Source organism: Scleropages formosus, chromosome 18 (genome assembly GCF_900964775.1).
Source record: "Scleropages formosus chromosome 18, fSclFor1.1, whole genome shotgun sequence".
NCBI lineage: Eukaryota > Metazoa > Chordata > Actinopteri > Osteoglossiformes > Osteoglossidae > Scleropages > Scleropages formosus.
Window position 1 is genome coordinate 15,242,103 of NC_041823.1, and position 27,779 is coordinate 15,269,881.

At 42.0% G+C, this 27,779-nt stretch overlaps 3 protein-coding genes and 1 long non-coding RNA gene across 5 annotated transcripts; 3 read left to right on the forward strand and 1 right to left on the reverse strand.

The window, feature by feature from the left end:
• The first annotated feature begins 1,925 nt into the window (after positions 1 to 1,925).
• Positions 1,926 to 11,425, forward strand: rpz (rapunzel). The gene is made up of 2 exons (XM_018739739.2): positions 1,926 to 2,863; positions 10,458 to 11,425. Exon 2 carries the CDS (start codon positions 10,500 to 10,502, stop codon positions 11,175 to 11,177), a length of 678 nt encoding a protein of 225 aa, XP_018595255.1. The 5' UTR covers positions 1,926 to 2,863; positions 10,458 to 10,499; the 3' UTR covers positions 11,178 to 11,425.
• LOC108926793 (uncharacterized) lies at positions 5,335 to 7,303 on the reverse strand. Its single transcript, XR_001965491.1, has 3 exons — positions 7,221 to 7,303; positions 6,076 to 6,903; positions 5,335 to 5,408 (listed from the first exon to the last, which is right to left on the reverse strand). It is a non-coding gene; the product is annotated as an uncharacterized LOC108926793 (long non-coding RNA).
• LOC114912557 (protein rapunzel-like) lies at positions 6,902 to 7,942 on the forward strand. Its single transcript, XM_029259947.1, has 2 exons — positions 6,902 to 7,018; positions 7,299 to 7,942. Exon 2 carries the CDS (start codon positions 7,342 to 7,344, stop codon positions 7,930 to 7,932), a length of 591 nt encoding a protein of 196 aa, XP_029115780.1. The 5' UTR covers positions 6,902 to 7,018; positions 7,299 to 7,341; the 3' UTR covers positions 7,933 to 7,942.
• A 6,320-nt stretch (positions 11,426 to 17,745) lies between the features above and the next one.
• rpz6 (rapunzel 6) lies at positions 17,746 to 20,241 on the forward strand. 2 transcript variants are annotated; one of them, XM_018739737.2, is made up of 2 exons: positions 17,746 to 17,822; positions 18,937 to 20,241. In XM_018739737.2, the coding sequence occupies exon 2, from the start codon at positions 18,940 to 18,942 to the stop codon at positions 20,122 to 20,124; it is 1,185 nt and encodes a 394-aa protein (XP_018595253.2). In that variant the 5' UTR covers positions 17,746 to 17,822; positions 18,937 to 18,939; the 3' UTR covers positions 20,125 to 20,241. The 2 variants fall into 2 exon arrangements, with proteins under 2 accessions (XP_018595253.2, XP_018595254.2); XM_018739738.2 differs by lacking the exon at positions 17,746 to 17,822 and adding an exon at positions 17,826 to 17,896.
• The last annotated feature ends 7,538 nt before the right edge of the window (positions 20,242 to 27,779 follow it).

The following is a 27,779-nucleotide window of genomic DNA, read 5'->3' on the forward strand; positions in this document are numbered from 1 at the left end:
TACAGTTGATTCCGTTCTCAAAGGAGACTTGCAATATAAGGTTTATATAAAGTATAATTTTAAGAAGAAAATTATTTATCCATTTATACAGCTATTTATTTATTTATTTTTTTACTGGAGGGTAAGTTCATTGCTCAATTTTACTACAGCAAACGTGGAGGTGCATCATGTGAGACATTTCAGTTCATTTTGAGCGCTTTCCATCACATGCTGTACATGTGTTTTGCACCTTCCACACAGGGCTTTTTTGGCTGGATATCTGTTTGATTTATTCTCAGGAGCAGGGAAAATGTCCTCAAGTGGGAGGTGTGTGAGGAGCATGTCAGAAGACAGGAGGATGACCCCGGGTCTAACTGTCTCTTGTGGAAAAAGGACGAGCCGCATATAAGCCCTGTAACTTTCAACATGCTACCATCCCCTGGAGATGGACCTCAAGATGCTGCGGATCCCCATGCATTTTTCAGTCAGAGTGAATGACGCGACAGTGATTTCCAGTACGAGAAGCATTTTCTCTGAACGTGTCCATGTAGTTTCTTTGGCCTCTACTTATGGCCGTCAACCCTGAAAAAAGGTTAATGCTTTCAGTCTTTTCGGGCACTTCCCTGTCTATCTATCTATCTATCTATCTGATGGCAGACAAAGGAAAAAGTCACAATGATATAGAAGCAAGAGCAGCATCCAGTTTTTATTTGAACCCCTATTTCAGTATCCCCATTCTACTGTGAGGATATAGGAATTCTTTCCACAGGCGTTCGTTTATGCATCATTTTGCTTTTAATGGGAATTGCTTTAAGCCTGATGGTTTTTGAGCAGTACATTGTTTTAAATAGATAAATGTAGACAAGCTCAGTGACAATGTGTCCGCTGTTATAAGTCGCTCAAGGGCTCGGTAAGGACACCGACAATAATAACTGATCAACTGATGGCATAAACCACACTGAGGGAAACATACGTGTAATCTAAATACTCTGATACGCTTTATATATAATGAAATAATACGGTCATAAAACATCTTTGCTTTAGGCGTTAAAGTCTCGTCCATGTCATGTGTCGGGTTGTGCTTCCCATGATAAGGCTGCGCGTATTTTAGCCGTAAACAAACCTCGGGAAAGTGATGCACACAATGAATGAATGTGTAACATAAACACAACATTTAGATGGACAGAGACACACAAATCAATCAATGTAGCTCTTCTACCTGTGTAGCGCATGATTTTAGGTGAGTACCTGGGATTCGCAACGTCAGACTGCGGCTTTTATTGGAGCAGCTGCCGATGCGCGCCGAGGGACGCGGTGCGTCTTTACGCCCAGTTCCGCGAGCGAGCGCCTTCAGCGCGCTGTTTTATTTCAGCCATTCTTTACCCACACCATCGGAGCTCGGAAGGAACATGGCATTATAACTGCCACTCCTGCACTGAATATTTTGCCTTGAACATTTCTCCCAGTACTGTACACTTTACGATGAATTACCTGATCTGATCGGTCAAATGACTTGAATTCCGCCGGCCGGGTTTGTCCTCACCAAAGCTGTCCAGACGTGTGGAGGAACGCGGACGCACCACACGGTGGTCCAAAGCCTGGTAATAGTATACGGACACATCCTTGGCTTGGAATTTCAGCGTCTAAGATTTTTACCTCTTTAGTACAGTAATGCATTTCTCAAAACACAACTGAATTTCTTGTTTAATCTACCGATTTTAACCTTTTATTCGTGCAAATGATCGCATCCCTATAATAAACACATTCCTGAAAGCGTCAATTCCGAAAAGGTTTTCTGAAACAATTTAATAAACAAAGGTTCCTATTCTAGTTTACGTGTTTTATTTAATTCGAACGTTATTTTCCAAACAACAGAATTCTAAGCAGAACTCTAAGAACACTTATTTTTACATTAATAATAGCGTTTTATTATTAGGATGCGTTATTGAGACAGTGACAATTATACTTAACATTCTGTATCAGTTAAGTCTTTATTTTTATTTTTTATCCTTTATAATAGTTTTTAGCCTTTATAAAAATAGTATTTTCCTGATTTACGTGCATTTTGTGGTTCATTGGTGCAGTGCCTATACAGTATGTAAGGCTGTATGGTCATTAGCCTCTCTTAGAGCTGAAGTGCAGGTTAAAAAATGGAACAAAGTGTTGTTGATCTTCACGTACTTGAATTTTTTTGGTTAAACAAATAATGTGTAGCAATTTAAAGCACATATATAATTAAAAAAAAAAGAGCTCTAGTCTTCAGAAGTTCCTCCACACCTTGTGTTTGTCACGGAAGGCCCCCGGGGCCCTCCGGATTCGCATTTGAATACTTGGAGAGGTGGCTCGCAGGCACGCTTATTTTCCGTAGATTGTGTCTCCTTTGAATGATCTGTACTAGCGTTGCGCACCTGGACATAAAACGTGTCCCTGACACCCTCTCAAAAGTCGTCCGGGCCACTCGGAGCAGCGGCAAAGGCTTGACGGACGTACAAAGCGTCCCCAGAGTCCCCTCTGGGTGCTCAGCTGCTCTGCTAGTGACAGTTGGCTCTTAGTGTGCTCTTTCTAACTGCTGAATGGCTCAAAAGACTGGGAACCCTGAGGGGGAGGATGGAGGAAGGCTGCTGAGGGGGCAGTGAGATCAGGGTCAATGACATGCCATCAAAGAGAAGCTTGTAGGAGCCTAAGCAACTACATGTGCAAAGAGGCCATTTATGAGCACTGAGTACACTAGTGTACAGTATATAAATGGTACAGTCCAACATGATCACCCCTGCACACTGAACTTACTTGGGAGTGCCCCTTTGCAGGGATTGCTGGGAAGAAGAAGAGGAATACGAGATTGGGAATTTGGAAAGGGAGGAAGAGGCAGAGGGACACTGAAGAGGTAAGAAGAGTCATGATCCTCTGTAGCCAGAGTGCCTGGATATGGGTATGGGCATGGGTAGGGTCTATGGTGCAAATTCAAGGGAAGAAAAGCCATTTTCAGGTGGATTCAAGAGTCAGATCAGCTTTGAAGAGAGGGGAGGGAGAGGACATTGTGCTGTGCATAAACAAGGAAATGGGCAGAGACGGATAGGGGGAGCCATAGCTGGGCAGGGAAGGGGATTTGCTGCTTTTGAGCTTCTGAAGGGAAAATATGCTCTTGATTGGACACTTACGTCGTTAGACAACCTCGGGAAGCTTGTGTTGTAGAGTTTGGCCATGTTTTTTTTCATTTCTGCTTGGCTTTTCCTCGTGTCAGTGCTGGGCTGCAGAGGCAGTCCCCAAGCAGACAGCCACATCATGCCCTGTGAAAAGCAGAGAGAGACTGTCAGGTTGCAGCATAAAAATGAACCAAATCAAGTCAAAGTGACAGTAGATGTGAAAAAAATGCACATATAAGATTAACTTTTAGCTTGTTGCTAAGATCTGATGAGATTCTGCCCTGCTAGGAGGGTATAGAGAGCTTTCAAAATGGCCGCTCCAAAGCAGAGCTAGTGGAGTGAGAAACTGCTCACTTCCTCATTCAGCCACTACTGCTGCTGCTTTATTTTCCGAGCTGCTGAGAAAACATGGGCAGATCATGTGTAGTTTAGGGGTATCAAAGTCATAGGAATTTGTTTTTTCTGACCAAATGCTGCATTTACTTGGAGAAATGGACTGCGCAGGGTATGGGCCTAGCCTAACTGTCGACGAGCTGAGTGCAATTCCACGCCTTGCCTGACGTTCCGTTCCCGCGGAGATCAGTTAGTCCGCGAGTGGACGGTTAGCGTCTCAGCTGAGCGGCCAAAAACGAGCTCCTCCGTGATATCCTCCGTTTAGTTCAACTGGCGCAGGCGAACAGAAAAGTTCCCATGCCTTCCTCTCGTATGTCAGCTAGCACAAACATTCGCTTTGGGGGAAAACCACAGGATAATGTGTTGTGTTAATATTCTTAACGTAAACTGTCACACGTACCTGCTATGTGCACAAAGGGTTAAAACTGGGAAGCCGGTAGTATACAGTTTTCTGCAGTGATTTCAGGAATTATTGCCTTTTGTTTATTACTTTGGGTTTAATTGTAACTAAATCTTTTATATGCATCTTTTAAAACATTGATAAAACATATTTTAAAAAATAATAAAGTAAAAAAAATTTAACCCCTTGAACGCCAGTGTTTAAGCACTACTTTTTGTAGTTGTAGGGAAAGTATGGGATTTTACCATGTTTTCTGTAAAAAAGAAGAAAGGGAGATTTAAGATTACCTGTGCATTAATTAACTGCTCCAGTAGTAAATTAATTTATAGTTTTTAATTTCTTTTAAATATAACAATGGATATGTATATGGTAGTTAAAGGGTTAATTCAGTGAGCAGAACTGTCCAAAAAAAAAAAATTCCTTCTATAAATGTTGTGTAATATGTATTGATGAATGAAACAGGGGTGAGGGGGATTTTTTCACCATTCCGATCTGTCTCTTTTGTCCAACATTTTATATTTAAAAAGCTTTCAGCCGCCACCATATATACTGGGTCAGTACTGACATGCACAGGGAGCGAAAGGGTTAAAGCCCATTTCAGCACACCGGCATTTGGACACGAGTGAAATATCACTTTGAATAAAATCTGAATGGAATGTGGTCAGTGTGGCTGTGCAAAGCCACAAATGACGGCTCCACGCGCACTAAAACAAGGCACGTTTGAGTACTAAGTAGATGTAAGAGCGGTGAACGCGCTGGGTACGAGAGCTCTCCTCCTTCCCGTGGTCCTGAACTCACTTAAAGACACAGTCTTAAAGCACCATGTACTGACTGCACTTGTGATCGCAGGGCTAATGAGGCAGGTTATACTAAACGCGCTCACAGGCATTGCGCACATACGGCTGCGCGCACTCGGGTGTGAAAGTGGAGCTCTGTGCTGATAATGTGGAGTTTGCTGCATGTCATGTGCACTCAATGGGTCGTTGAATGTGTCCTGTACGCAGCACTGCACGAGGCCACCGAAAACTACCTCTGAACAGTGTCTCGCGTTCCTACATTGTATTTCCACCCTAACATTTTCACTGTTAATTCATTTCCGTAGAACAAAGATCATCCGGAGTATCGCCGTGGCCTAATGAGAGCTTAGGACGGAGTTATACAGTGTTGCACCGTGTCGGTTAAACAGAGCAGCTGTAGCCCTTTTTCCTGTAAAGGCACTCAGTTCCGGCCTCTCTCGCTTTAACTCCAAGTCCCGCCCACTGCCAAACTGCGACACGGCACGTACCTTTCCCTTCCACCCCGCCGTACTCACCGCCGCCTGCCTCTGTGACTCTGAGACAAATCTACCGGCCGCGCAAACCGAGCTGCTGGTTTACTGCAGTAAAGTCGGCCCCAGTAATTAACTGCGAGCAGAAGAATGCCGGCAGCAGTTGCTCCGAAGGACATGACTTGGTTCTGTCCCGCTGTGAAAGCTGATCCCCTGTAGACGACAGCTGGAAAGGGTGTGAGCAAATACTCTCTCTCATTCTCGTGTTACTGCAGCTCAGGAAGTGTGCTTGCGACTCTTCTGTCCCACAATTCCTTTAAAACCACTTGTTAGTCTCTTCCCCACAGTTTCTATGGTGAATTCCCATGAATCATTGCTCTGCTCTAGAGTTACCCCTCTAGATCTTTCCACAGGCAAAAAGAACCAGAGAGAAGAAATGATTTCATTTGCTTTTTTGTTTGTGTTTGTCACGCTCCTATTCCTGATGTGTTTACGTACAGATAAGAATGGCAATTAAATGTTAGAATTACACTTTTACTGAATAATCGACTGGGAGCAGAGCCTACTGGAATTATTACCTTGACTTCAGGGGAAATACCGTAGGAAAAAATGACAGTATTTGCAATATTAAATTGGTCAATGATGTCAAATACATTACGCAGCTCATTCAATACTGAAAAAAATGCACTGTAACAGTGAGAAGCATTTGAGCCCCATCTATGACATGTCCCACCTCCCACATGTAATTCCTAGCTTTCACTCAGCAAGGCTCAGTTAGATGTATTTAAATGCTGTCTGCACATCAAGCGGTTGGAGTGGTGGCAATGTTTAATGATAATACAGATTACTGTTAATGATTAATAATAGTAGTGAAGCAAATGCTTCTCACTTACTTTAGTCTCTCTTCTTGGGTATCGCATTTGTCTCAGACACCTGTCACACGTCACTCCTCCTTATCACTACACACCATACGTATCCGTCACACTTCCGAGGCCTCGGTCAGCCGGCTCTGCAAGGAAACCAAAGCGATTACCCAGTAAGGACTCCAATTTCCTCTTTCTTGTCCATATAATATAATGAAGTCAACACAATTAATGTAATGATACAAGGATAATGATATTATAAATATTACGAAGTAGCATCTTTAAGGCACTGGATTCAGGAGCTTTGGTTTGGTCCTATATACTATTAACCTGTAATTTAAAATCCTTTCATATGTAGGAAATTATATTGTATCCTGTTGAAAACTCATTTCTTCTTGACCGGGTTGTATGGTCCTTCAAGGCAACTGGAAAGACGCTTTGAGGCAAGAGCAGAACACAGCTGCCTGACACCTGCTGAACAATAACAGTAGTGTGAGAGCAATATAACAGCCCTGCCATTACACTTGTCACTGTCAGTCGTTTTGTGGTATTGTGCTTAATCTTACACCAGTGAGAAACTTTTCCAAATAATCTTTTTGCCCCTTTTCTTTCACTAAAAAACATATCAGTTATACTTGAAGCTCTGGGTCCTCTTGGCTGGGTATCATTAGCCTTCAGCAATGTGTAATGATGGCATTCATCTTTTTAAGGTTTGTATAACCATATGTTTGGGCAGGGCCCTCTGTATAATACCTGGCAGTCTTCCAGCAGATGTCAGTTGGCTCTTTCACTGGATCTGTGCTTGTTGAGCAGTTGTCCTCCCCCAAGCCAGTCAGAATTCGTGGTGTGTGAGGTACACTGTCCTCCACAAACACATATGGCACAAAAGCAGAAAAGCACCAAGGCAGCTGATTACAGCACACGGAAGACAACAGTGCTTTCTGGGACTGAACTGGCACAACTGGATCAAAAGGTAAGTTAGAAATGTTTCTGTCAGCAAAATTACTATTTTTTGATCAGCAAAAACAGTTTTGAAATGCCTTCAACAGTATTTCCTAAGTAAAAGAAAAAAAAAGAAAGATACCAGTAGTTTTCTTTATGCTGATAAATGTTTTTCAGCTTCGCTCTTTTCATACATTGTCCATTTTAGCACAGACCAAGAAACAATACCTTACCTTTTATAACTTTGCTTGCTTATGTTTTATGTTTAGTGTTTAAATCCAAATGTATAACTTGGTTTTCTGCCTTCCCAGTTAAACAGAGACATAGAAAAAAGGTGTGAGTGACAAGGAGCACATGGAGAAGACCGCCTCTTCCTTTACCTCAGACATAGACTCCCACCTGTGTCTTGTCAAAAGCTCAGTGAGGGCACTGCGAAGGGGTCAAGCCGACAAAGCAGAGCTGGAAAGCATCGCTGTGAAGACTGAATACCTCCTAGGGCAGATCTGCATCGAGGAGATCACAGAGACACTGGGCAAATATGACAAATACATAAAGCACCAATATGAAGCCTTCAAGAACATGGTGGAGCAGGTGAAGACGACACCTAATGATGCCTCAAAGCACATGACCCATTTTAGGGAGATCTACGAGAGAGAAAAAAGCGACCTGAGCCTCGATGTCTATTACTGGAGTGTGATGGGATCTGGGCGACTCTTTAGCAGGCCACTTCTCAAAGTGTACCTGGACCAGTCTGCTGGCAGTCGTGAGCTTATGAAGCAGAAGTGTTCCCAGCTCAACTATCTCTTACACATTGGCCTCACTGCACACATGGCGTACGTATGTGTCACGGATGACAATGAGACGGAGCTCTGGAAGAAATGGGCCTTGAGGATGACCAACATTCAAAATCACATGCAAAATGCACTGAACGAGTGTAAGGACTAGTGCTCATGTCATCAGGAGTGGGAACAAAGTACTGGAGAAACCCAAAAGAAAAGCCACAGCTGAGGATTATAGAATTGTGCCTTGATATGTAAAGTTAAAACCTAAGTACTACCAAAAGTTTCAATTTTGTACCACTGTTTAATAAAGTGATTTATATCTGTGTCTAGTGCAGTGATTTTGAATACATGTGTGAAACAGATGTGTCCAGGTATGGCATCAGGATTTCAGGCATCATGATTGCTTTGTTTGTAAAACTGTTTATACATTTTGTTCCGTTACTGTTGCACTCTCACACAAATCCTCTGCCAATATGATTAATTACTTTAATTCCAAAGGAATTATTAATCACAACAGAGAAATTACACATCTCTTAAAACTTGAAAGTTATGTAAGAATTCAGCTGTTACTTCTGTTCTTACATTTACTCATTTAGCAGAGGCTTTTCTCCAAAGCGACATACATCTCAGAGAAATACAGTTGGAGCATTACACCAGGAGAAAGAGAGACATAGTTCCAGACATGTGATAAGTAATCTTCATTTCTTTCCCTTTATGCACCGAGGAGCATTGTTCTTGCAACTTCTACCTCCAACAAATTGTAGTCCTTTAAATTCACTTCCACTACTTAAAAGCCATCATATTATTTTTAATGCTGCTATTAACTACTGCTCATTTTACTTTTTCAGCAAATACCTTCACAGACTCTACTACTGGAACTGCTGTGTGACTAAAATATTTTGCTTTTTTAAGTTCAAGTTGTTTTCGTCATAACTCTATATAGCTTGTATACAGTGGCACATAATTTCTCCGGAGACCATGGTGCAACACGGGAGTACAGGACAATAAATACACAGGACCAAAAAAGGTTGTAACTGAAGGCAGTTTGTAGTGTATGGTGTCATGCTGGTTTAGCTGTATGACTGTGCCACGTGAGCGTTGGGAGGCAGCAAGGTGTTGAGTAGTCTTACTGCCTCAGGGAAGAAACTGTTGGCATCTGCTGGTGGCGGAACGGATCCTCCTGCCAGATAGCAACAAGGCAAAGAGTCTATGAGAGGGGTCGTCCGCAGTACTGGTGACTTTGCGGACAGAGCGGTTTTTACATGAGGTGTTGATGGTGGGTAGAGGGACTCCGATGAGCTTTTCGGCTGTTCTTACAACTCGCTGTAGGGTCTTGCGGTCAGAGACTGTGCAGTTCCTGTACTACACGGTGGGACAGCTGGTCAGAACGTTTATCATTCCTCTGTAGAAAGTGGCAAGGATGGGAGGGGAGAATTTGGCTCTCTTCAGCCTCCGTAATAAGCTAGGCAGGTGGTGTTGAGAGTCCAGGAGAGGTCTTCCGTCATGTGTCCCCACAAGGAACTTGGAGCTTTTGACTTACTCCGCAGTTGTTCCATTGATGTGCAGTAGTGAGTGATCTACTCATGTCCTCCTGAAGTCGATTAGAGTAGCCTTGAAGTAGATTACAGCGACGCAGAAATCCGTATAACTACAATTACTGCTAACGGCTTTGGCCAGTGATTATTCTACTCTGTATAGTACTGCTGTTGTGCAATCCTTCAGAAATTACAGTATGCAGTATCATATGCAACAATTTAAATATACTGTTATGCTGAACACAGGCCATGGGGAAGGCTGGACCCAAGTATAAAACCATTTATTTGGTAAGCAAGGAGTCAGGCAAGTTCTTGTTATCAGGGACAGCCAAAAAGTCACTTCATCAGCAGGTTGAGTAGGAGCCATGGACAAAACCAGGCCCAAAGGCAACCACAACATAGGCACAAAGAAGGCAGTTGTCTGAATGAGAATTAACAAGTGGAATGTGGTCGAGTGGTGGTTTTTATAGCCAAGTGTTTCAACTGGCGTCAGGTGCTTAACCAGAGTCAGGTGCTGCTGGTTGAGGTGTGGGCGTGGTCGTGACAAATACAAATGATAATGGAATAATAGAAGACATAATGATTAATAATATAATAAAGGACACAAACTCTGTAATTACAAGTAATTTTGTAGACCGCTGAAGTGGACTCCTTAAGTACTTCACTCCTCCATAACCAGCTGTGTGGCAGGGAGGAAATGTGTGGTTTTGTGCCACACATTGGCTTCCTGTCACCATGTGAACCAATACAGGTGCACCAGCTATGTTGACCTCTATAAGCAAAGTTAACATTTACCTCTTCATAAATAATAACATAGTATACTGGTATTGACCCAATGGTGAAATGTGCATCTTCTGAGTACCAATAGGCTCAAACTGTATAATATATGTTCTTTTTAATTGTTAGACACACAACTAAGGAAAGATTTTGCTTCCTTCATGACATCTGTGACAATGAGACTCTTCTAGTTCTCAGTTTCCAAGTCAGTCATGATGTAGGATGGATTAGTTGAGAATATGATGCCATTTACTGATTTTTGGAATCCTGCATATGAAAATGATGTTAAATAAGATGGAGAATGTATTTGTTAAAACCTGGTCTCACTGTGTGGTCTTCACGTTCTCTTCTGTTCCCTTATATCTGTCACTTTTAGATAGCGCCTTTTGAAAATTTTCTGGCCCATCTCATTGCTGCCATGGCTGACATACAGGAGGACAAAGAGAAGCTGAAGAAGGGCGTTGTCACGGTGCTCAGGTGCTTGTCCACCATCTCTTCCGCAGCATCTGTGGTCAACCCCATTTTTGGGGTAGCTGGTTCTCTCCTCCGGGTGGTACTTCAACAAGTGGATGACGAGGATATCATGAAGCTGAAGCGGGAGTTTGCCAGTGTGAACCGAGCCTTGGATGAGATCTCCCAGCAAAACCGCAACGCTTTGCTGCAGATTAAGAAAGATACGGTGGATGGCCAGTACAGCCATGTGGAAGAGAACCTGCGCAACCAGTTCCGCAAGTTTATGGAGGTCGTGGAAGCCCATCCCAGCTGCCGAGAACAAAAAAAGTATGACTTTGAGCAGAGCTACGCTAATGATCTGGGTGACCAGAACCTGCACACGTTGTATGACGGTGTCCTGGGGAAACGGAAACTCTTCAGCAAGCCCATCTTGGAAGTGTACATGAAGCACTCCGGAGGTGATCGCCAGGTGATGGAGCGTCTGTGCACTCGCCTCACGTATCTCTTCTGCATTGGCCTCATTGCCCTCATGGGCTATGCTGCTATCATTGAAGATGATGAAGAAGGTCTAAGTGAAGAATGGGGTGAAAAAATGCAGGATGTGCAAAGCAAGATGGAAGAAGTGCTGAGGAGATGCAAGTGACCCTACCCCCCAGCTGCCAACCCTCATGCACATATTACATGCTAGCACTTTCTAACCCTGCACCTGTTTCTTTCAGAATGGATACAAAGCATTAATCAGCATATTATGATACAGAAGATCCAATCATGAATTTAAATACCACAGGTTAGCTAGGTTCTGAGTTTCGGAAAGAGTATAATAGAAATTTTCATTACAAGATTCTTTTTTTTATCTGATACACTTTGAATTTTTTGCTAGTTTCCATGGGACTCTTTTATAATTGTTTTGTCTAATAGACTGTATTATTTCAGATTATGAATTTATTATAAAGTAAGTTATATGTATTTACTTCTTTCCTGTGCCCCCTGGAAACGTTGAATTGAAATTAACGTGGAAGAGTTACTTTAATGAACAACTGCTAAATTACATTTAACATAATTTCTAACTGGGGTTCTACTGTCTAAAAAGTACACTTCGGCCGATGCCATAATGTGCGATTGGTTAGAAAAAGGTAAAGACATGGCACAGTGACCAGCTTCTTGTCATGTGCTTGAGATGTGAAAGAAACCCCTATTTAACGGAAACCCCTTTAAGTTTGTAGATATAATTTAGGAAGACACTATCCTTCACCTGGCACCTGCCCAGAGTGTACCCTGCCTCGTACCCTGCCTCATACCCTGTGCTACTGGGATAAGCTCTGGACCACCCTGAATCTGCACTGGAGAAGCGGTTGATGGAAGCAGAAAAAAAGGAAAACAATTCTTTATAAATAAACCTTCAAAGTGTAAGACAGAAAAACAAAGAGATGAATTGAGTCATTATGCTTCAAATGTAAGATTTATTGCACTAGTATTAACTACCATTATGCTGTACGCTTTACTTATATGTCTGTCGGGCTACAACTATGGCTTCCTTGTGTATTGCAACTCCAGCTTTCATGATCAGGCTTTTGTACCTTGCCATCAAGTCCAGCTGAAACACCTGCAAAGGAAAACACTACTATGAATGTATCTCAGTGTACCAAGATCACAATATGTTTTGCTAAAAATGTAGGCTCCAACACTAAGTATTAAAGAGGACTTCAGCTTGCTTTAGTGACATAAGTATAGCCCAGCTGTGAGTGCATAAATGAAATCAACAAGGATCATTCAAGATCCTTAGGTCTGTGAGGTTTGCGACCCCTTATAGTAGACCCCTTATTGTCTCGATATACATGTATTGGGAGAGCAGCCTTGTGAAGTCATGTTTTAAATAGTGCTGCCCTCTGTAAAACTAGCCGCAATAGTCGTGCTGCATGATTCAAGCTGACAAATCATTTCTATTTTGGATGTTGTTGGAACGTACAAAGAATACGTGTTGTAAAAATCTTCATTGTGGCTACTTACAAAATTTCCCTTTTTATATTTATCATACTATTGTATCTTACTTGAAGTTCATTAATTTTTAGGTTTGACGCAGTCAATTAAACCTCCAAGACGTAAGGTTAGCTTGAACAAAAGGTAATCTGTAAAAAAACCTCACACCCAAACTTGCCCACAGTGCCTTCTTCTGAGCTGAATTCCATTACTTTTTGTGTTCGAACAACTTGACATTTTCCGTTTCTAAGGAGTTAAGTTCTGTTCTCCAATTGTTACCCACTTCTCTGCTGTTTTGTATATTGATCTTTTAGGAAAAGATTTAAAAACACTAGGATGTATGACCTTTACTCTTAAGCGATTGCACTTTGATAAGCGGAAAACACTATATAGTCATAAATGTAACCAATACCTTGAAAATATTTCCTGTTCTAGAATGTTCTAGAAACCGCTGTTCAATATTATTTACTCCTTCTATATCTTCCTGTGTGGAACTATCAATAAAGATTTACGCAAAGGATATCATCTTTCAGAAAGTATGTTGTCTTTATAAGGTTTCCATTTCTTAAGCTTGGAATTTTATAACAAGTACAAGAATGCAATATAATCCATATGTGACAATAAAGGAAAAACACAAAGCACTAACAACAGAACAATGGATGAGTTTCTCCGGATTGTAACACCTATCAGGTAGACTGTTAGCCTGCAGCTCTACGCATTACAAAATATTTGAAAAGCAAATTAAAAATATTTTCTAAGATTTTATAATGACAGAAATAAGTTGGTCTGAGTGATCATAATGTAACGACTGTAGTTGTAAAATCCGTAGTTTATCTTTTACATTTACATTTATTCATTTACAATTATGGTTAGGTTACATAAAATAGAAGACAGAAAAACAGAAATGTCCTGATGAGTTGTACACTCACCTCAAGAACACAACTGAGGCTGATTGCAACAGGTTTGTGATTACAATGTCATTTTAACCACTAAGTCACAATCACACACACACACACACACACCCACTTTCTGAACCGCTTGTCCCATACAGGGTCGCAGGGAACCAGAGCCTAACCCAGCAACTCAGGGCATAAGGCTGGAGGGGGAGGGGACACACCCAGGACGGGACGCTAGTCCGTCGCAAGACACCCCAAGCGGGACTCGAACCCCAGACCCACCGGAGAGCAGGACCCAGTCCAACCCACTGCACCACTGCATCCCCCAACAAGTCACAATCAGTGAAAGGCTAATAATACAGACATACCTCACTTTATATGTGGATTAGGTTCTGTAAAAGGTGGATACTACCATAATAAGACTTCTATTATTTTACTAACTTCAAACTAATTTAAAATTAAACACACACACACACATATTGTCCGAAACTGCTTGTCCCAAGCGGGGTCACGGCGAGCCGGAGCCTAATCCGGCAACACGGGGCACAGGGCTGGAAGGGGGACATACCCAGGACAGGACGCCAGTCCGTTGCAAGGCACCCCAAGCGGGACTCAAACCCCAGACCTGCCAGAGAGTGGGACCAGGCCAAGCCCGCAGCGCCACCACGCCCCCCCTTTAAAATTAAGAGGAGCAATAAAATTAAATTTTACTTTACTACTGTAAAATTGAAATTATGGTAACTTGGTGCCTATAATTGTCAGCTTGCTGTCAAAGGGCACAAACCCAAAGCTGTACTCCCGCTGTAGAGCAAGACACTGATTCTGAATTGCTCTAGTACCAGTTCCATAAATGTGTAATTACTTGTAGCCTATAAGTACTATAAGCACACCCATCTATCAGGTAATTTGGTTAATTTGTTCCATGAAATCACACCAATAGGCCAAGTGCCATTGTGAGGGGATGGAATTGCCATTATTTCTGATGTGGGAAAAAATGGTTCCCAAACAAGAAATATCACACACACACACACACACACACACACACACACACATTTTCAGAACCGCTTGTCCCATACGGGGTCACGGGGAACCGGAGCCTACCCGGCAACTCAGGGCGTAAGGCTGGAGGGGGAGGGGACACACCCAGGACGGGACGCCAGTCCGTCGCAAGGCACCCCAAGCGGGACTCGAACCCCAGACCCACCGGAGAGCAGGACTGTGGTCCAACCCACTGCGCCACCGCACCCCCTGTCTCAAAAAATATCACATAAAATCAAAAATATCAAAATAAGGGGTGTTTTTTTTATGTATGGTTATGATAAAGCCAATATATTTTACACATTTTGCAGCAAATTATTTGTAACTGGTACCATAAATTGTGTAGGGGAGTGAATAATTTTAGGATCCTCAGTGTCACCTTCAGACTCCAACAGTAAAACCACCAAACACATTTTTTTAGGTCCTGAAGAGGAAGACTTGGGGGCAAGTGCAGTATCAGAAGTGGCTTCACTTAATTGCCTTTTTTTGTGATGCTCTCGTCCTCAAGCTTATCTTACCCCACTTTTTTTTTTCTTTAAGTGTCTTCTCTTTAGAACAAGGCACGTTTGACAGTTTTTTTTTACCACTAATTAAAGCATTTTCACTTTGTTATTTTTTTCTTCATTCTGAAAAACTATGAAAAACAGAGCCAGCTAAACTGGTAGCTGCAGCAATATCTTTCAGCTTCGCACCCCATTTAATATGCTTAATGACTTCTAACTTTTATTTCACTTATATGTTTTCTTTTCAATTTATCTTTCTCTGACTTTGCAATCTTTTTGTGGTGTCTTTTTATAATTTTGCTCATGGATGTTTGTGACAAGATCATTGACTGTCACTGCACTGATGAGAGCCATGCTTGACACTAGATGACTTCAGATTCCATCCATCCATCCTTTTCTATTAACTGCTTATCCTGGTCAGGGTGGTGGTGGTCCAGAGCCTGTCCTACAACCAATGGATGCAAAGCTAAGGGGGAATGGATGCCAGTTCAGACTACACTCAAATAAAAACTGATTTAAAATGAGTGAAATTAACGTGTCTCCAAAACTAAGGTGTAAATTTTCATGCACCATAACTTTATGATCGTGCCCAGATAAGCCTTTGTGCAGCCACTGCTCCTGGATTGTACGCAAAAGTTTGTGTAGCAGGGGGTGTGGTGGGTTGGACCGGGTCCTGCTCTCTGGTGGGTCTGGGGTTCAAGTCCCGCTTGGGGTGCCTTGTAGTGTGCCCCCTCCCCTTACGCCCTGTGTTGCTGTGTAGGCTAAAAAAAAATTTTTTTAGTACCAAAAAAAAATTGTAGGAAGGTGATCAGGATTAATCTATTCTGAGTTTGATGCACCTACTCATACGATGAACATCAGTGTGGAAAGAAACAACTAGGTTTACTTAAGAATCACACATCTGCAACTATGTCTCTCTTTCTCCTAACGTGGGCCACTAAAAGTACGTGGTTTTAAATAGCCGTGTCCACCAGGGGGCAGCACTGGTGCAAATATTACTCCAAGTCCCCCCCTGTCTTTCACAACGCCCATCACGATGCAATTTCTAATGATTCATATAGGTGTTATAAATGAAGGCAAAACTAAACAAAATTATAATAATGTGACAATGACTCATCACTATCACCTTTCTGCCCAACCTTGTACCAGATATCACGAACGCGACGGTGTTCGCGCAACCCTTTGAATATTATCCCCATCATTTTTTAGGATCGCATCCGCGAAGCGCATTTCAGGTTCCACGATCCACGCTGTGCGCATGTCACAAAGCGAGCCTGTCTCGCGCCCTGAGGCGACGAGGAGCCCCGTGCGGTGGAGCCGCAGCCCACTTCCTCGCCGCATCAACCGGACAAACGGGCTCTTCCGCACGAGACCACATTCCACGCGCGGATGTTTGCCCACGCGCGCAAAATCGAGGCAACTTTTTTGTTCTGTAACATTTGCTTTGCTGTATCGACAACTGCTATATATTAAGAGCTCAAATGAAAGGCAGAACTATTAGCAGCCTAGTATGTATGACATAGGTCAAAAATTCGTCGGAATAAATACATACTTAGGAAAGAAATTGAAAATACTCACATGAATTTTTTTTTTTTTAAAAAGTCAACAATGGACACTTTATATGACATTTAAACCGTATGTTTCTTACTTTTCAGACGCTCGTAAACACCCACATATTTAATATGTTGACTTTTCACATAATAATGTGTCAGGCTGTCCATAGCTCTCGCGCCCTGTCCTTTGGCATCGGAAAATTGTTTGTAACCGAGCAGATGGACAACAGCTCATCAAATGTGTTTTTCCAGTCACGACACACCAAGGTCAGTGATGTAACCTAGGCTAGACATTAATGATCCTTTTAATTACGGAGCATCAGGAGCAGTAAAGGCTCGCGCGCATTTTAACGCACGTTTATTATGTACAGTAACAGTCTGAATGACCATTTTTATAATTATGGCACAAATACATGTAGGCTACCTGCCTTGTTTGTATTTTCAAAATTAACAGCCGACGGCACAGATGTCACGGATCTGTAGTCTACATCAAATTAAGCCTAACCATGGTAATATTTTCCCATAACGACAAAATCGATTCCCTTAGGCTTAGCTGCGACATCTGTGAAAATCATCAAAAAGTAGAATTGCCAAAAATACATACGCACGTACTGTATATTAATGGAGATATCAAAGTGTCGACTCCACCCATGCCATGGCATCTGTAACCTCTTCAAAGATCATTAGACAATCTAGAATAATGACAAGTCACTTGCAGCACTATGTAGGAGCGGGATATTATTTTTGGTGAGATATGCGCTCCTACTTACCGACGTGTCGCGGATCACATCTCACACGGTGGTCCTTCGTTCCACTCTTCTCACGCGCGGAGTTGTCCTGGACTCCTGGTGCGCAATTATAGCCCCGCAAAGCGCTCTGCGCCACTTTCCGCTGGACACGACGCTTTTATTGCTTTCCCTTCCACACGCAGTGAGCCAAATCATTTCCCTCCTTTTCACACTTAGTTTGTTCTAACTAAGTATGTGACAAAAATTGATACAAGGCTACTAAAGGACACGAAGAAGCCCGGTGCGGGGCACGGCCACTGGAGGCTCCAAGAGGAGCGTTGATGTGGTGGCGCAGTAAACGGAGCTGCCGTCGCTCCTCTTCCTCCTCTTCATCCTCTTCCTCCTCTTCCTCCCCGTCTCCTCGCGGCCGTCCGACTCACTTAGCACACAGACAGAGGCGCATCATCCGCATCCAGCAGCTGCTCACTTCTCGCAGGCATTTTTGATCGTCGCTGTGGGCAAAAACTTGAGGGAACTCGCAACAGCTGTCCGGTGGAGCGGAGCGTGAAGGACAAGACGCGTCTTTATCACAGGTACGTTTTTCAGCGCCCTTTTATACGGATGTCGGAGACCCACGACACGGAAACACGGGCATTACGAGTGCAAGGTGTGTCTCGTCTCGGCTCTGTCTAACGGGGGGGGGGGGGTTCTTAGAAAAAAATTTAATATTTCATAATATTTCAGTATATTTTCCCGCTACTTTCACACTCACTAATAACGTCTTGCCCTGCTGCACATCACATGTAAATACTTCGTTGATTGCTGGGTTCACACTATTAATTACATGCAAATATAAATGTTAGGATGATGGATCGGTGTTTCTTTGTAGTTGAAAGCTTGCAAAATGGAGTAACCTGCTGTGTCTAATAGAGGGATTTTACGTTACACACTGAGTGAGGGGCGCGCAGGGACGGGCCGTTTATTGCAGAGAAGAAGGCTGTGATTTTGGGATAACTTGAATAAATAATTTTCTATTTTCTGAAAGAAAAAAAAAATAATGCCCTCAGCCATCTAACAAACAGGACAACTGGTCTGAAGGCCCTTGGCTTACTGTAAATTAAAATAAACAAGCCAGACAGCACCGAGGAAAAAAAACGTCACCAAGAAGAAATGGGGTTAAAGTGATGCAAGCAGAGTATTTTGGAAGATGAATGCTGATTGGTAGCCCCTTCCCCGACGCAGAAAAAAAACATTTGTTAGACATTTGATTGTCAAAATAAAACCCTTTAAATACAGTATCATAAAAAAACACATTTTCTTTCAGTATAGGAAGTATGGTGCTATATTTCTGAGAAGCGTTTGTAATCTGTGGAATTGTTCTGCTCCTCCTGAGCACTTGAGGAGGAAGATGAGCTATAAATATTTAAGCTTTTAAATGCTAGACACAGATTTGGGATCATGATATAATTTAGCTTTGAAAACCTAAAAATTTTTGAAAACCTAAAAATTGCAGGTAAGTGATTGAAGTAGGGGTGTCAAGCCAGATTTATATAGAATTTCTTAAATTCTCCAACAATAAGCAGTAATTATTGTTAATTCTGTTATGAGTGAAGGAAAGCAAATGGGTTTTACAGATGGGTTCTGTACCACACTGTTTTAGGTATTGTTTCTGCTTGCTCTCTGTGTTGCTCCTTGTCTGTGTCCAAGGCAATGGCCAACCCTCTGGAGAAGGTGGTAGCCCAGAAGAAGGAGGCCATTGAGGCAGTAATGGAGATGTTTGAACGGGGGGCAGAGGTGTTGGCAAGTGCAGTGGGTGAGCTCTTTCCGCTTTGTGAGGCAGCTGCTCCGGTCCTTCGCTTGGTCCTGGACAATGTACAAAGCAAGGAGGTCTTCTATGTGAAGGAGCAGTTTCTGACTGTACGAAGCAAACTGGACATCCTGTCCACCGAGCTGGAGGAATTAGACTGCGAGATAAAGAAAGGCCAGTTGGATGTTCAGTATTTTTCTGTGGAAGAAAACATTAGGAACCAGTTTCGCAAGTACATGGATATCCTGGATGCCAAACCCCAGTTTCGGGACACTAAGACCAAACTGTTCCTGGAACACTTTTTTAGAACAGGCGAAGAGAAGAACCTGCATGTGCTTTATGATGCTATCATGGGGCGCAACACTTTTGGGGAGTCAATCTTGGAGGTCGTGGAAAAATACGAGGGCCGAAACAGGAGGGTTCTGGAGGACTTTTGTGTCCGAATGAAGGAGCTCTTCTGCTTGGGGCTCATTGCCCTGCTGGGCCACTGTGCTCTTACTCAAGGAGAAGAAAGTGAACAAAAAATGATAGAGGAATGGAGTCAGAAGATCGAAGAGGTAGAGACCAGAATGAAGTTGGCTATTGAAGAATGTGTGATGGCCTTTCCCGAGCAGGCTCGCCTGGACACCCAACGACTGATCCAGGAAAAGGACGGAAAAAGCAGCCTGGACACAGCGCAGGCACTTCAGGAGTTCCTTACAAAAAAATACGACTGGGTGAGCTGGTCAGTCCGGGTGATCAACCATTCTGGCAGCAGTTATCGTAACTGGCGAGCTGGCGACCACTTCCACCAGTCAGTGGGGCAGAACTGGTTTGAGGTGCCCAACGTAAACAATGTGACAGCGGTGGTGTCCTTCAGCTGTAGCCCACAACCTGTTCCACGGGACTATGTCCGGCAGCTAATGGAGCGACAGGGGAAGAAAGGTGATGCCAAGGCTGTAGTGGAGGCCATGGAGAAGCAGTTTCCTGGGTTTGTGGCACATGCAGTTAGCTGCTACAAGGAAAGTTGGGCAGCCTGGAGCTTTCCGGAAGACTGCCACTACTGGGAGAGGCATAAGAACGTATCCCTGTGTGTGCATTCTGAATGAAGGTGACCTGAAGGTCAGAACAGCCAGGAAAATGTTCGGATACGTGATTTGCTCTTTATTTCTCAGTCGGTGCCCTGCAGAGAAGCTCAGTCTTGTTAAAATATATTCAAGCTTCTTATACAAGTATAAAATATGAATGGCTGAATTAAAGATTCAAGATGTTTAATTGTGACGGTGACAAAATTCTTTTCTTATTGTATACGATACCTATGTTAACAGATTTATCTGTTGCCAAATAATAACCAATAACTGCTGTAAAAGTCTCCCAGATAATCTATTTACACATTATACAGTATTATACACAGAACTAATATCACATCTAATATACAGAACTAATACTGTATAAAAAGAATTACATCCAAATTGTTTGACGATTATGAAAAAAATACTTACAGGTAATATAAATATTTCCATGTATGCTATGCTGTGCTATGGTATGCTATATTATGCAATGCTAGGTTCTATCCTCATGCTTGAGGGTTGTTTGAGAACTTGACCAAACATTACCGATTTTCGTGTATATGCCAGTACATATCTGTGAGTAGCTATAATATTTTATGTGGAAACACCCAGAGGTTCTGCTGGGTTCTTATCAACAGTTGCTGAAGAACTCTGGAATTGTAAGATTAGAAGCTTTCAATGGACACACTTTGTTTGTGCTGTGATAATGCAAATAATCTTCTAGCTGATGCTGGATGCATTGTTTAAAGATAAATATACAAGGGTATGGCTTGCATTATTTAATCAAAACCACTTTAGCTGTTCTCTTTATACTGATGCATGCTCTGATAAATAAAATATGATTTCTCTGACTTGTAATGGATTTTCTTAAAACTGCTTGTGACTGCATAGAGTTTAGGTAAAAGAAATCAGTGTTCTCACAAGAGTCAAAAATAAAAATATGTGACATGTAAATACGCTTGTAAAGACTTACATGGAAGTTTAATATTTATTCCTCAATTTTTCAACCTCTGAGTTTTTCATAAATAAGTTTTTCAAACCATTCTTAATGATTTATTTAAACCGAATGAAGGGCAAAAATTTGTAATTTTTCCTTCATGCTTCAAAGTAAAGTCTACCCTAACTGATATTTGCACATAACTCAGCACTTTTTGAGGAGCGGCTTTAGTTAAATGGTCTCTAAATAACCTGTAGCTGCATTAATTTCGTGAAAATGAGCTTCAGAGTGCTTGGCTCAGCGCTATAGAATTACTTATTATATATGTGAAGGGAGGGCACAGCAGAAACAGCAAGTAGGATAGCTGCGTCAGGACTTTTACCTACATCGATCACCATAAATTTTGAATCCGCTCCACAGGCATTGGTTGAGCAACAGCTTTATTGTTAGGTTAAAACACCCTGGAGTGGCACATTGGCTCAGCAGGTAACACTGCTGGCTCAACGCTCCGTTGCTATGGATCTGACTCCCATTCCATCTCCGTGTATAGTTTGTATATTCTCTCTTTGTGTGTTCAGGTTTTCACTCATTCGGGAAAGTTTTACTACAGTTCTTGGGGTTGAAATTAAATATTATTCAGATAATTTTTTAAATGTCACACAAACCTCTTGGGTAATTTAAGAGAATTCTGTACACAATATTGTGTTAACATTTTGCTCATAAACAGTAAAAACCATGATTATATTTACCATCTAATTGTCTTAACACATACATGTACTTAGCCCAGAGACTCTAGCTGTAAACCTGTATCTTCACAAAATGACGGTCTGGAAGGCTGACTGCCTCTGTGTCTCTCACTCCCCCATCCATTTGATCGTACACAGTGTAGAGGCACACAGCCCCTACCTCTGGTGAGTCAGGATGCCTTTTGCATGTACCTGTTCATACTTGGATACCTGGCAGGAGTATTTGTGACAGTGTACATACAAAGGGTCAGTGAAGAACCTTGATTCAGAGTTAGACTAAGGTTTCGGAACTCACATTTTCCTTCCCGATCCTCCCTGACAGCACAGATCTGGTACCTGTGGAAAGTGCAACATCATTTGCCTTGTTCACCTCTTTTTTTCTTTTGCCACCTTCAGTTTTTTGAAAAACTCACGGCAGCACTTGCTATTCAACATCGCTATCTTCAATATCGGCACATTGGGACACACTACGGCGAACGTTTGAACTGACATGCTAGTGCTCTTTTCCTGAAAAAAAAAAACACAAATACTAAAAACTCAGAAAAATTATTCATTGGTGAAAGGTTTGTTATTCTGAAGTTTGTAAGTCAGGGATAATTGGTATGCATAACTAACTCGTTTTGGAGTATAGGCTCATTGACATTTTGCAAAAACAACGTTTTTGTAGGGTTGCATTAGACCAAACTCCTGGCAACATTCAGCTATTCATCATGTACTATATATATATAAATGCCCACTAACCTTCTTACTCCCACATGTGCTATTTTCTGCAACCCCCCACCTCCACCTCTGCTTTGCGCAAAGGAGGGGGATCAACAACCTTGTTTAGCAGCAGGTGTAAGCCCTCCAGCAGATGCTCAGCCAAGATAAAAAGTACACTAAGCATTCACTCAAACGCAATCTCACACACACACACACACACACTGTCTAAACTGCTTGTCCCATATGGGGTCGTGGGGAACCGGAGTCTAACAGGGCGCAAGACTGGAGGGGGAGGAGACACACCCAGGACAGGACACCACTTCATCACAAGGTACCCCAAGCGGGACTTGAACCCCAGACCCACCAGAGAGCACAACTCAGTCCACCCCACTGCGCCACTGTGCCCCCCTGCTCTAATAATTAGACCACTTAATAATTTCACCACTTTGCCATGCTATAATACTCAAATTAGCCCCTTTACATTGACATTCTTTTGAGGTTACAGCAAAAATGTTCCTCCTACACATGACCAATCAATATGTTGTGCACATTTGGAAGAAACAAATCTAGGGTGTGCATTCTTACCTCCGGCTTTGCTCAGATTAGCCAAGGTCTGGTGTAACTGCACTCACCCTGAATCTAAATAATGGATTCACAGGCCAGCGTAACGCCTGCTAACGCAGCAAGATATTTCTGGGCACATCTCATCCCTGAGTGAGTCTCTCAAAGACAGCTGTGAAAAAAGCCCGTAGCAGTAAAAGAGGAAGCTTGTCTTCAGAGAAATACACTTAAAATAAAAAAAGAAAAATGAATATGGATGCATAACCAATAGCACAATTACAGTATATGCCTCTTTTGGCAGATATTAAATTTGACCTCAGTTGCAACAAAGAAATTCAGATCAAGGAATCCAGAGGCCAAAATTGTGAGAATAGTCCAACTTGCATAGTGACACATACATTGTGATATTATTCTGAGGGGTTTAGGCTTTTCAAAAAAATTTTGTTACTCTCATTATGCACACACAATTTATACATAACATTACATAGATATTAGGAACTTTTGGATTTTGACAGCTTGCAAGTCTTAAGAAAAAAGCACTAGCTGACAGAAAATTGTACGACTTCTTGATTCCTTTTTGGAATGAACAGTTAAAAATCTTATCAACTGTCCTCCATCCTTGTGTGATTCCCATCGCGTTTGCTTACAGGGAATGGCTGTAAAATGACAGTTCACTGCTACACAACACCTTGTTTTACCTCAGTAGGCCCCTTCATAGCACCTTCTGCAGGTATTCAGAGTCACTGTCAAGCAGTGACCAGAGTGAGCGATTGTGGTCTGACCAGTTCCGCACATTATTTATGACTTCTTCTCAGTCCACACTTACCAGATGTAAACCTATATCTGCACCAAGGGAAACTTCCTCGTATTCATTAGCGGTTCTGTGGCTGTTACCCTGGCAGCAGCTATTGATCCGTGGAACTCCTGCCTTTGATGAAGGGAATAGGGCCTTCCTGATGGTCCACATGGCCGGTGCAGAGAAAAGACCCGTGTGCAGTGAGGAAACTGTCCAGCGGAAGGCTCTTTTCGTGCTAAAGGGATGTGGCTGAATAGCGTGTAAGTCGGAGTCAGATGAAATGACGCTGCTGTGCAAAGGAACGCGAAAACGACACTGTGGGGTAAACTTTGAAGGCAGGGGGCGCTATGCACGTATCAAATTGATTTTTTGACCTCTCCTACTCACATGACATTTGCTGCGCACTTTGCAAAAGTGAGACAAAAATAAACCAAAGGTTCATCCGGCTGTAGAAAAAATTGCATTTGCACCTGGTCGTCCATGTATCACATCCTTCATTGTTTTAGCACCGTTTATACGATTTCATTTGACTGAGTATCGCTGGATTTTGATGAGACAGACTTTGCCTCAGTAATTACCGTGCTGAAATGAATAAGAAAAAAGAAAGTAGAGTTCTAGAATATCACAGTATGGATCCCTTCATTCTCTGGCCCCTGCTGCTGCCTCCATAGGACTGGAGATTAGGAATAGTAGCTACTGTTTTCCTATTCTTGCTATTTTTAAATTGTTTTTGTCTGTTTGCACTAATTAATAAGCCAGAAATCTGGAAACTGAAAGTCACCGTCTAGCCTTGGGCTGAGGAAACGATGAATTACACCCAGGTTTAAGCCCTTTGGTTTAGAAGTGTAATGTGTTCCTGAGAAGTGGTCATAAACTGAATTGCAAATCAGAACATGAATCTTGTAAATTCAAACTAAATTACTTAAATGTAAAAAATAAAATGTAGCCTAGTATGTAAGCTATGCATTGTTTGCATATATTTGATTAAAAATGACAATATTGTTATCAGTCAGTGCAATCATACTTACATGATTATTATTACACATTAAGGGGGTTCTCTTACATTAAGTACCTGGGGAGGCTTATAACCTGTCCATGAGCTATTTCATGAAGTGGAAAGACAGGTAATTGCTGATTGGGTAGATGGATAGGGGACTCAGATTTGGTTGTGGAGCTAAAAAAGAATTTTCTTTTATTTTGGAGACAATATGTTTGGAGTACAGTATGTCTGGGAATTTTTTTAATAGTGTAATAATACACACAACAAAAAAATCTAATTATAAATATGTATAACTGAAACCAAAAACCACAAAGCTCAGCAAAATTATTGTTGGGAAGTTGATCAATAATCCTTCCTTTCTTGATCAATGTTAATCAATACTACTTCCGTTTATAACTTCCCGGTGAAGTTATAAGTTGGTTTAAAACTAGTGTCTGAACAGTCACATTGTTGGGCTCATTTCTTCCTGGTATTGTCAGGACCATGGTCTCTCGTTTTGTCCCCAAGGTAGCATGCCATATAGGATTCAAGAAATAAATAATCACTACAAACCTTAAAAGAAACCATATGCATTTCACGTAACTGAAACCTTTACTAAAATCAAATGCATAAAATGTGGAAAATTCATGAAAGAAATCTTACTTATGGTAGGGTAATGCTGTCTTTGGCACACAAAATATGATGTGATATGAGGAAAATGCTTTTACTGTGGCCCTGATGTCACCGTGCATTTATCCAGCATCATGAAGGAGTGATGTTTTCAAGATCAGTTTTTAAGCCTTTTAGGTGATTCTCATGTAAGAAGGAAGAAGGTCATAAACTGAATGTGACATATAAATTTCAGTTTATTGTAAAAGTGAATTCTCATAAATCGGGATTTTGCAAACCGTGTTTTGGTTCTTCTATTTAGTCAACATAAATATGATATATAATTATATAAATGTTATGAATGTGCTTTCTGAGCTGATCTTGATGATGTGGATTTGACTGGACCTGAGCAACATGCTCTACCTGCATGACATTGCCAAATGACCTGGAGCAGGAAACGAAATCAGCCAGCATCAATATTTAATTCTAAAACAAACAACTGATTTTATGGAGCCCAGCATTAGGGTGACCCTGGAGGCAGCCGCTCAATCACGGGGCATCTCTTCCTGCCTAGAGCTGCCAATCGCAGCACGGTGTAATGATATTACCCGTCCGTCAGAGAGCCCCATCGACCAGCCTGCTCTTCTCTAAGTGGCCTAATCCGATCAAAAGCATTAAAACACTTGTTCACTGACACACACAAGAGCAGACACCAAGGCCTTCTATATGATCTTTCTATAGTTTTTTAGCAGTGGAGGAGGTTCTGTTTTCCTTCACAGGTGACAAATGCGAGGCACCCACGTAATGCGCCTTAGACACACTATGCAGTGCTTCTGTGTATATTTTCCAACATTTCCTGTTTCATCCTTTTTTTTTCCCAGTCAAGGCAATCTGCAGTTGTGTGTTGGAGCTCTGACCTTCTTCTTCTGCCCTCCCTCTTTTCCTGCTCAAAGACACGTCAGCACTTTGGCACTTCTGCACATTTCACAGTACTCACAATCTCCCTTACTGTGAGGAAAGCTCTCCATGTCAAATGAGTTCCCACACAGCACTGCAACACGTCAGCACATCGAGACAGTCAGCTCCACGTCAGTGCTGTGTGTCTTCCTCTCTCTTGACAGTTTGCACAGTCGATTAAAGGGTGGTGTCCAGGAACACTGGCTTACTACCATGGTTTCTCTCCCCAGTGTGTACACTGACAGTAAAAGTGAATCTGTCTAAGTGCAGCATCAATGAACCCAGATTAATCAAATGTGTGCATAGCATGTGGAAATACAATTCATTGGATGACAGGTAACATGAGGGTTTTGTAAAACCCTCTCTAATGCAATACATTTAATGTCAATATTAAAAGAAATCTTATGATCCGTTTATAAACTGCACAAGGAAAATCACTTTGCATTCATCCCTTGTGAAGCAAGGTTTCCACATGGTCTCAGGAGTAGTTCCACTGCTTTCTTCTGGAGAGTAAGGGCATAGACGATATGGAAATCTTGAGAAATCCTGGAAAGTGAATACCCCTCAAGCATCCAGATTTAACCAATGAAAGCATGGTACCCTGTGATACAGCGAGTAATGCTGGTGCCTCACAGCTCCTGGGTTGGCATTTTGGATCAGGGTTCGAGTGTTTCAGTTGTTGTTGGGTTTGCATGTTTCCTCTGCGTTTGCTTCGGTTTCCTCCTACAGTCTGAAGGAAGAAGGCGATGATAATCCACTTCAAAACCTGCCCATACGATAGAAACCATTGGGAGTAATCTCTACAAGTCGAGGTTTAGTGGGCAATGGTTACAATTTCATGCTCATTCCTGTTAAAAAAAAAAAAAAAAAAAAACCCTTACGTGAAATTTGTAATGTCTATTAAATAATTCATCGAGCAAATTTGTGTAAAAAGTGTCTCGAAGGGACTGGGTTACTAAACATCTCGTGCAGTCTAGCTGCTGAAACTGGGCCTTTTAAAGATGGGAGGCTCGTTACCAAAGACTATAAATAGTCCCATGTGATATCTCTTATTTGTCTGTCCACAAAAGCATTAGCGAATTGAACTTGTAATCAGTATATTGATCTGCTCTCTCACAGATTCACTGATGTACGCTTTAGGCACTCTTATTTTTGTTTCCCCCTCATCTCTTTCCCTCCCTCTGTCTCTCTTGTCTCTCTCTCTCATCTTCATCTCCGGTTTCAGGTTCTACCGTCTATGCTGTATTTGACATGACCTCTGACAAGAAAGTATGCGGGTGAAACAAATCGTAATTGGAGAATAATGAAGAAGCCAATACTTTTTCCGCTGATTTATTTAAAACAGTTCTTCCAGCTTCACTGAAAAAAAATGTATACTTTTTTTTATTTAATCTGCACCTTTTAAAA

Excerpts from the sequence above, each read along its gene's own strand:
- LOC114912557 (XM_029259947.1), top strand. The coding sequence starts at position 7,342 with ATGGAGAAGACCGCCTCTTCCTTTACCTCAGACATAGACTCCCACCTG.
- rpz (XM_018739739.2), top strand. The coding sequence starts at position 10,500 with ATGGCTGACATACAGGAGGACAAAGAGAAGCTGAAGAAGGGCGTTGTC.
- rpz6 (XM_018739737.2), top strand. The coding sequence starts at position 18,940 with ATGGCCAACCCTCTGGAGAAGGTGGTAGCCCAGAAGAAGGAGGCCATT.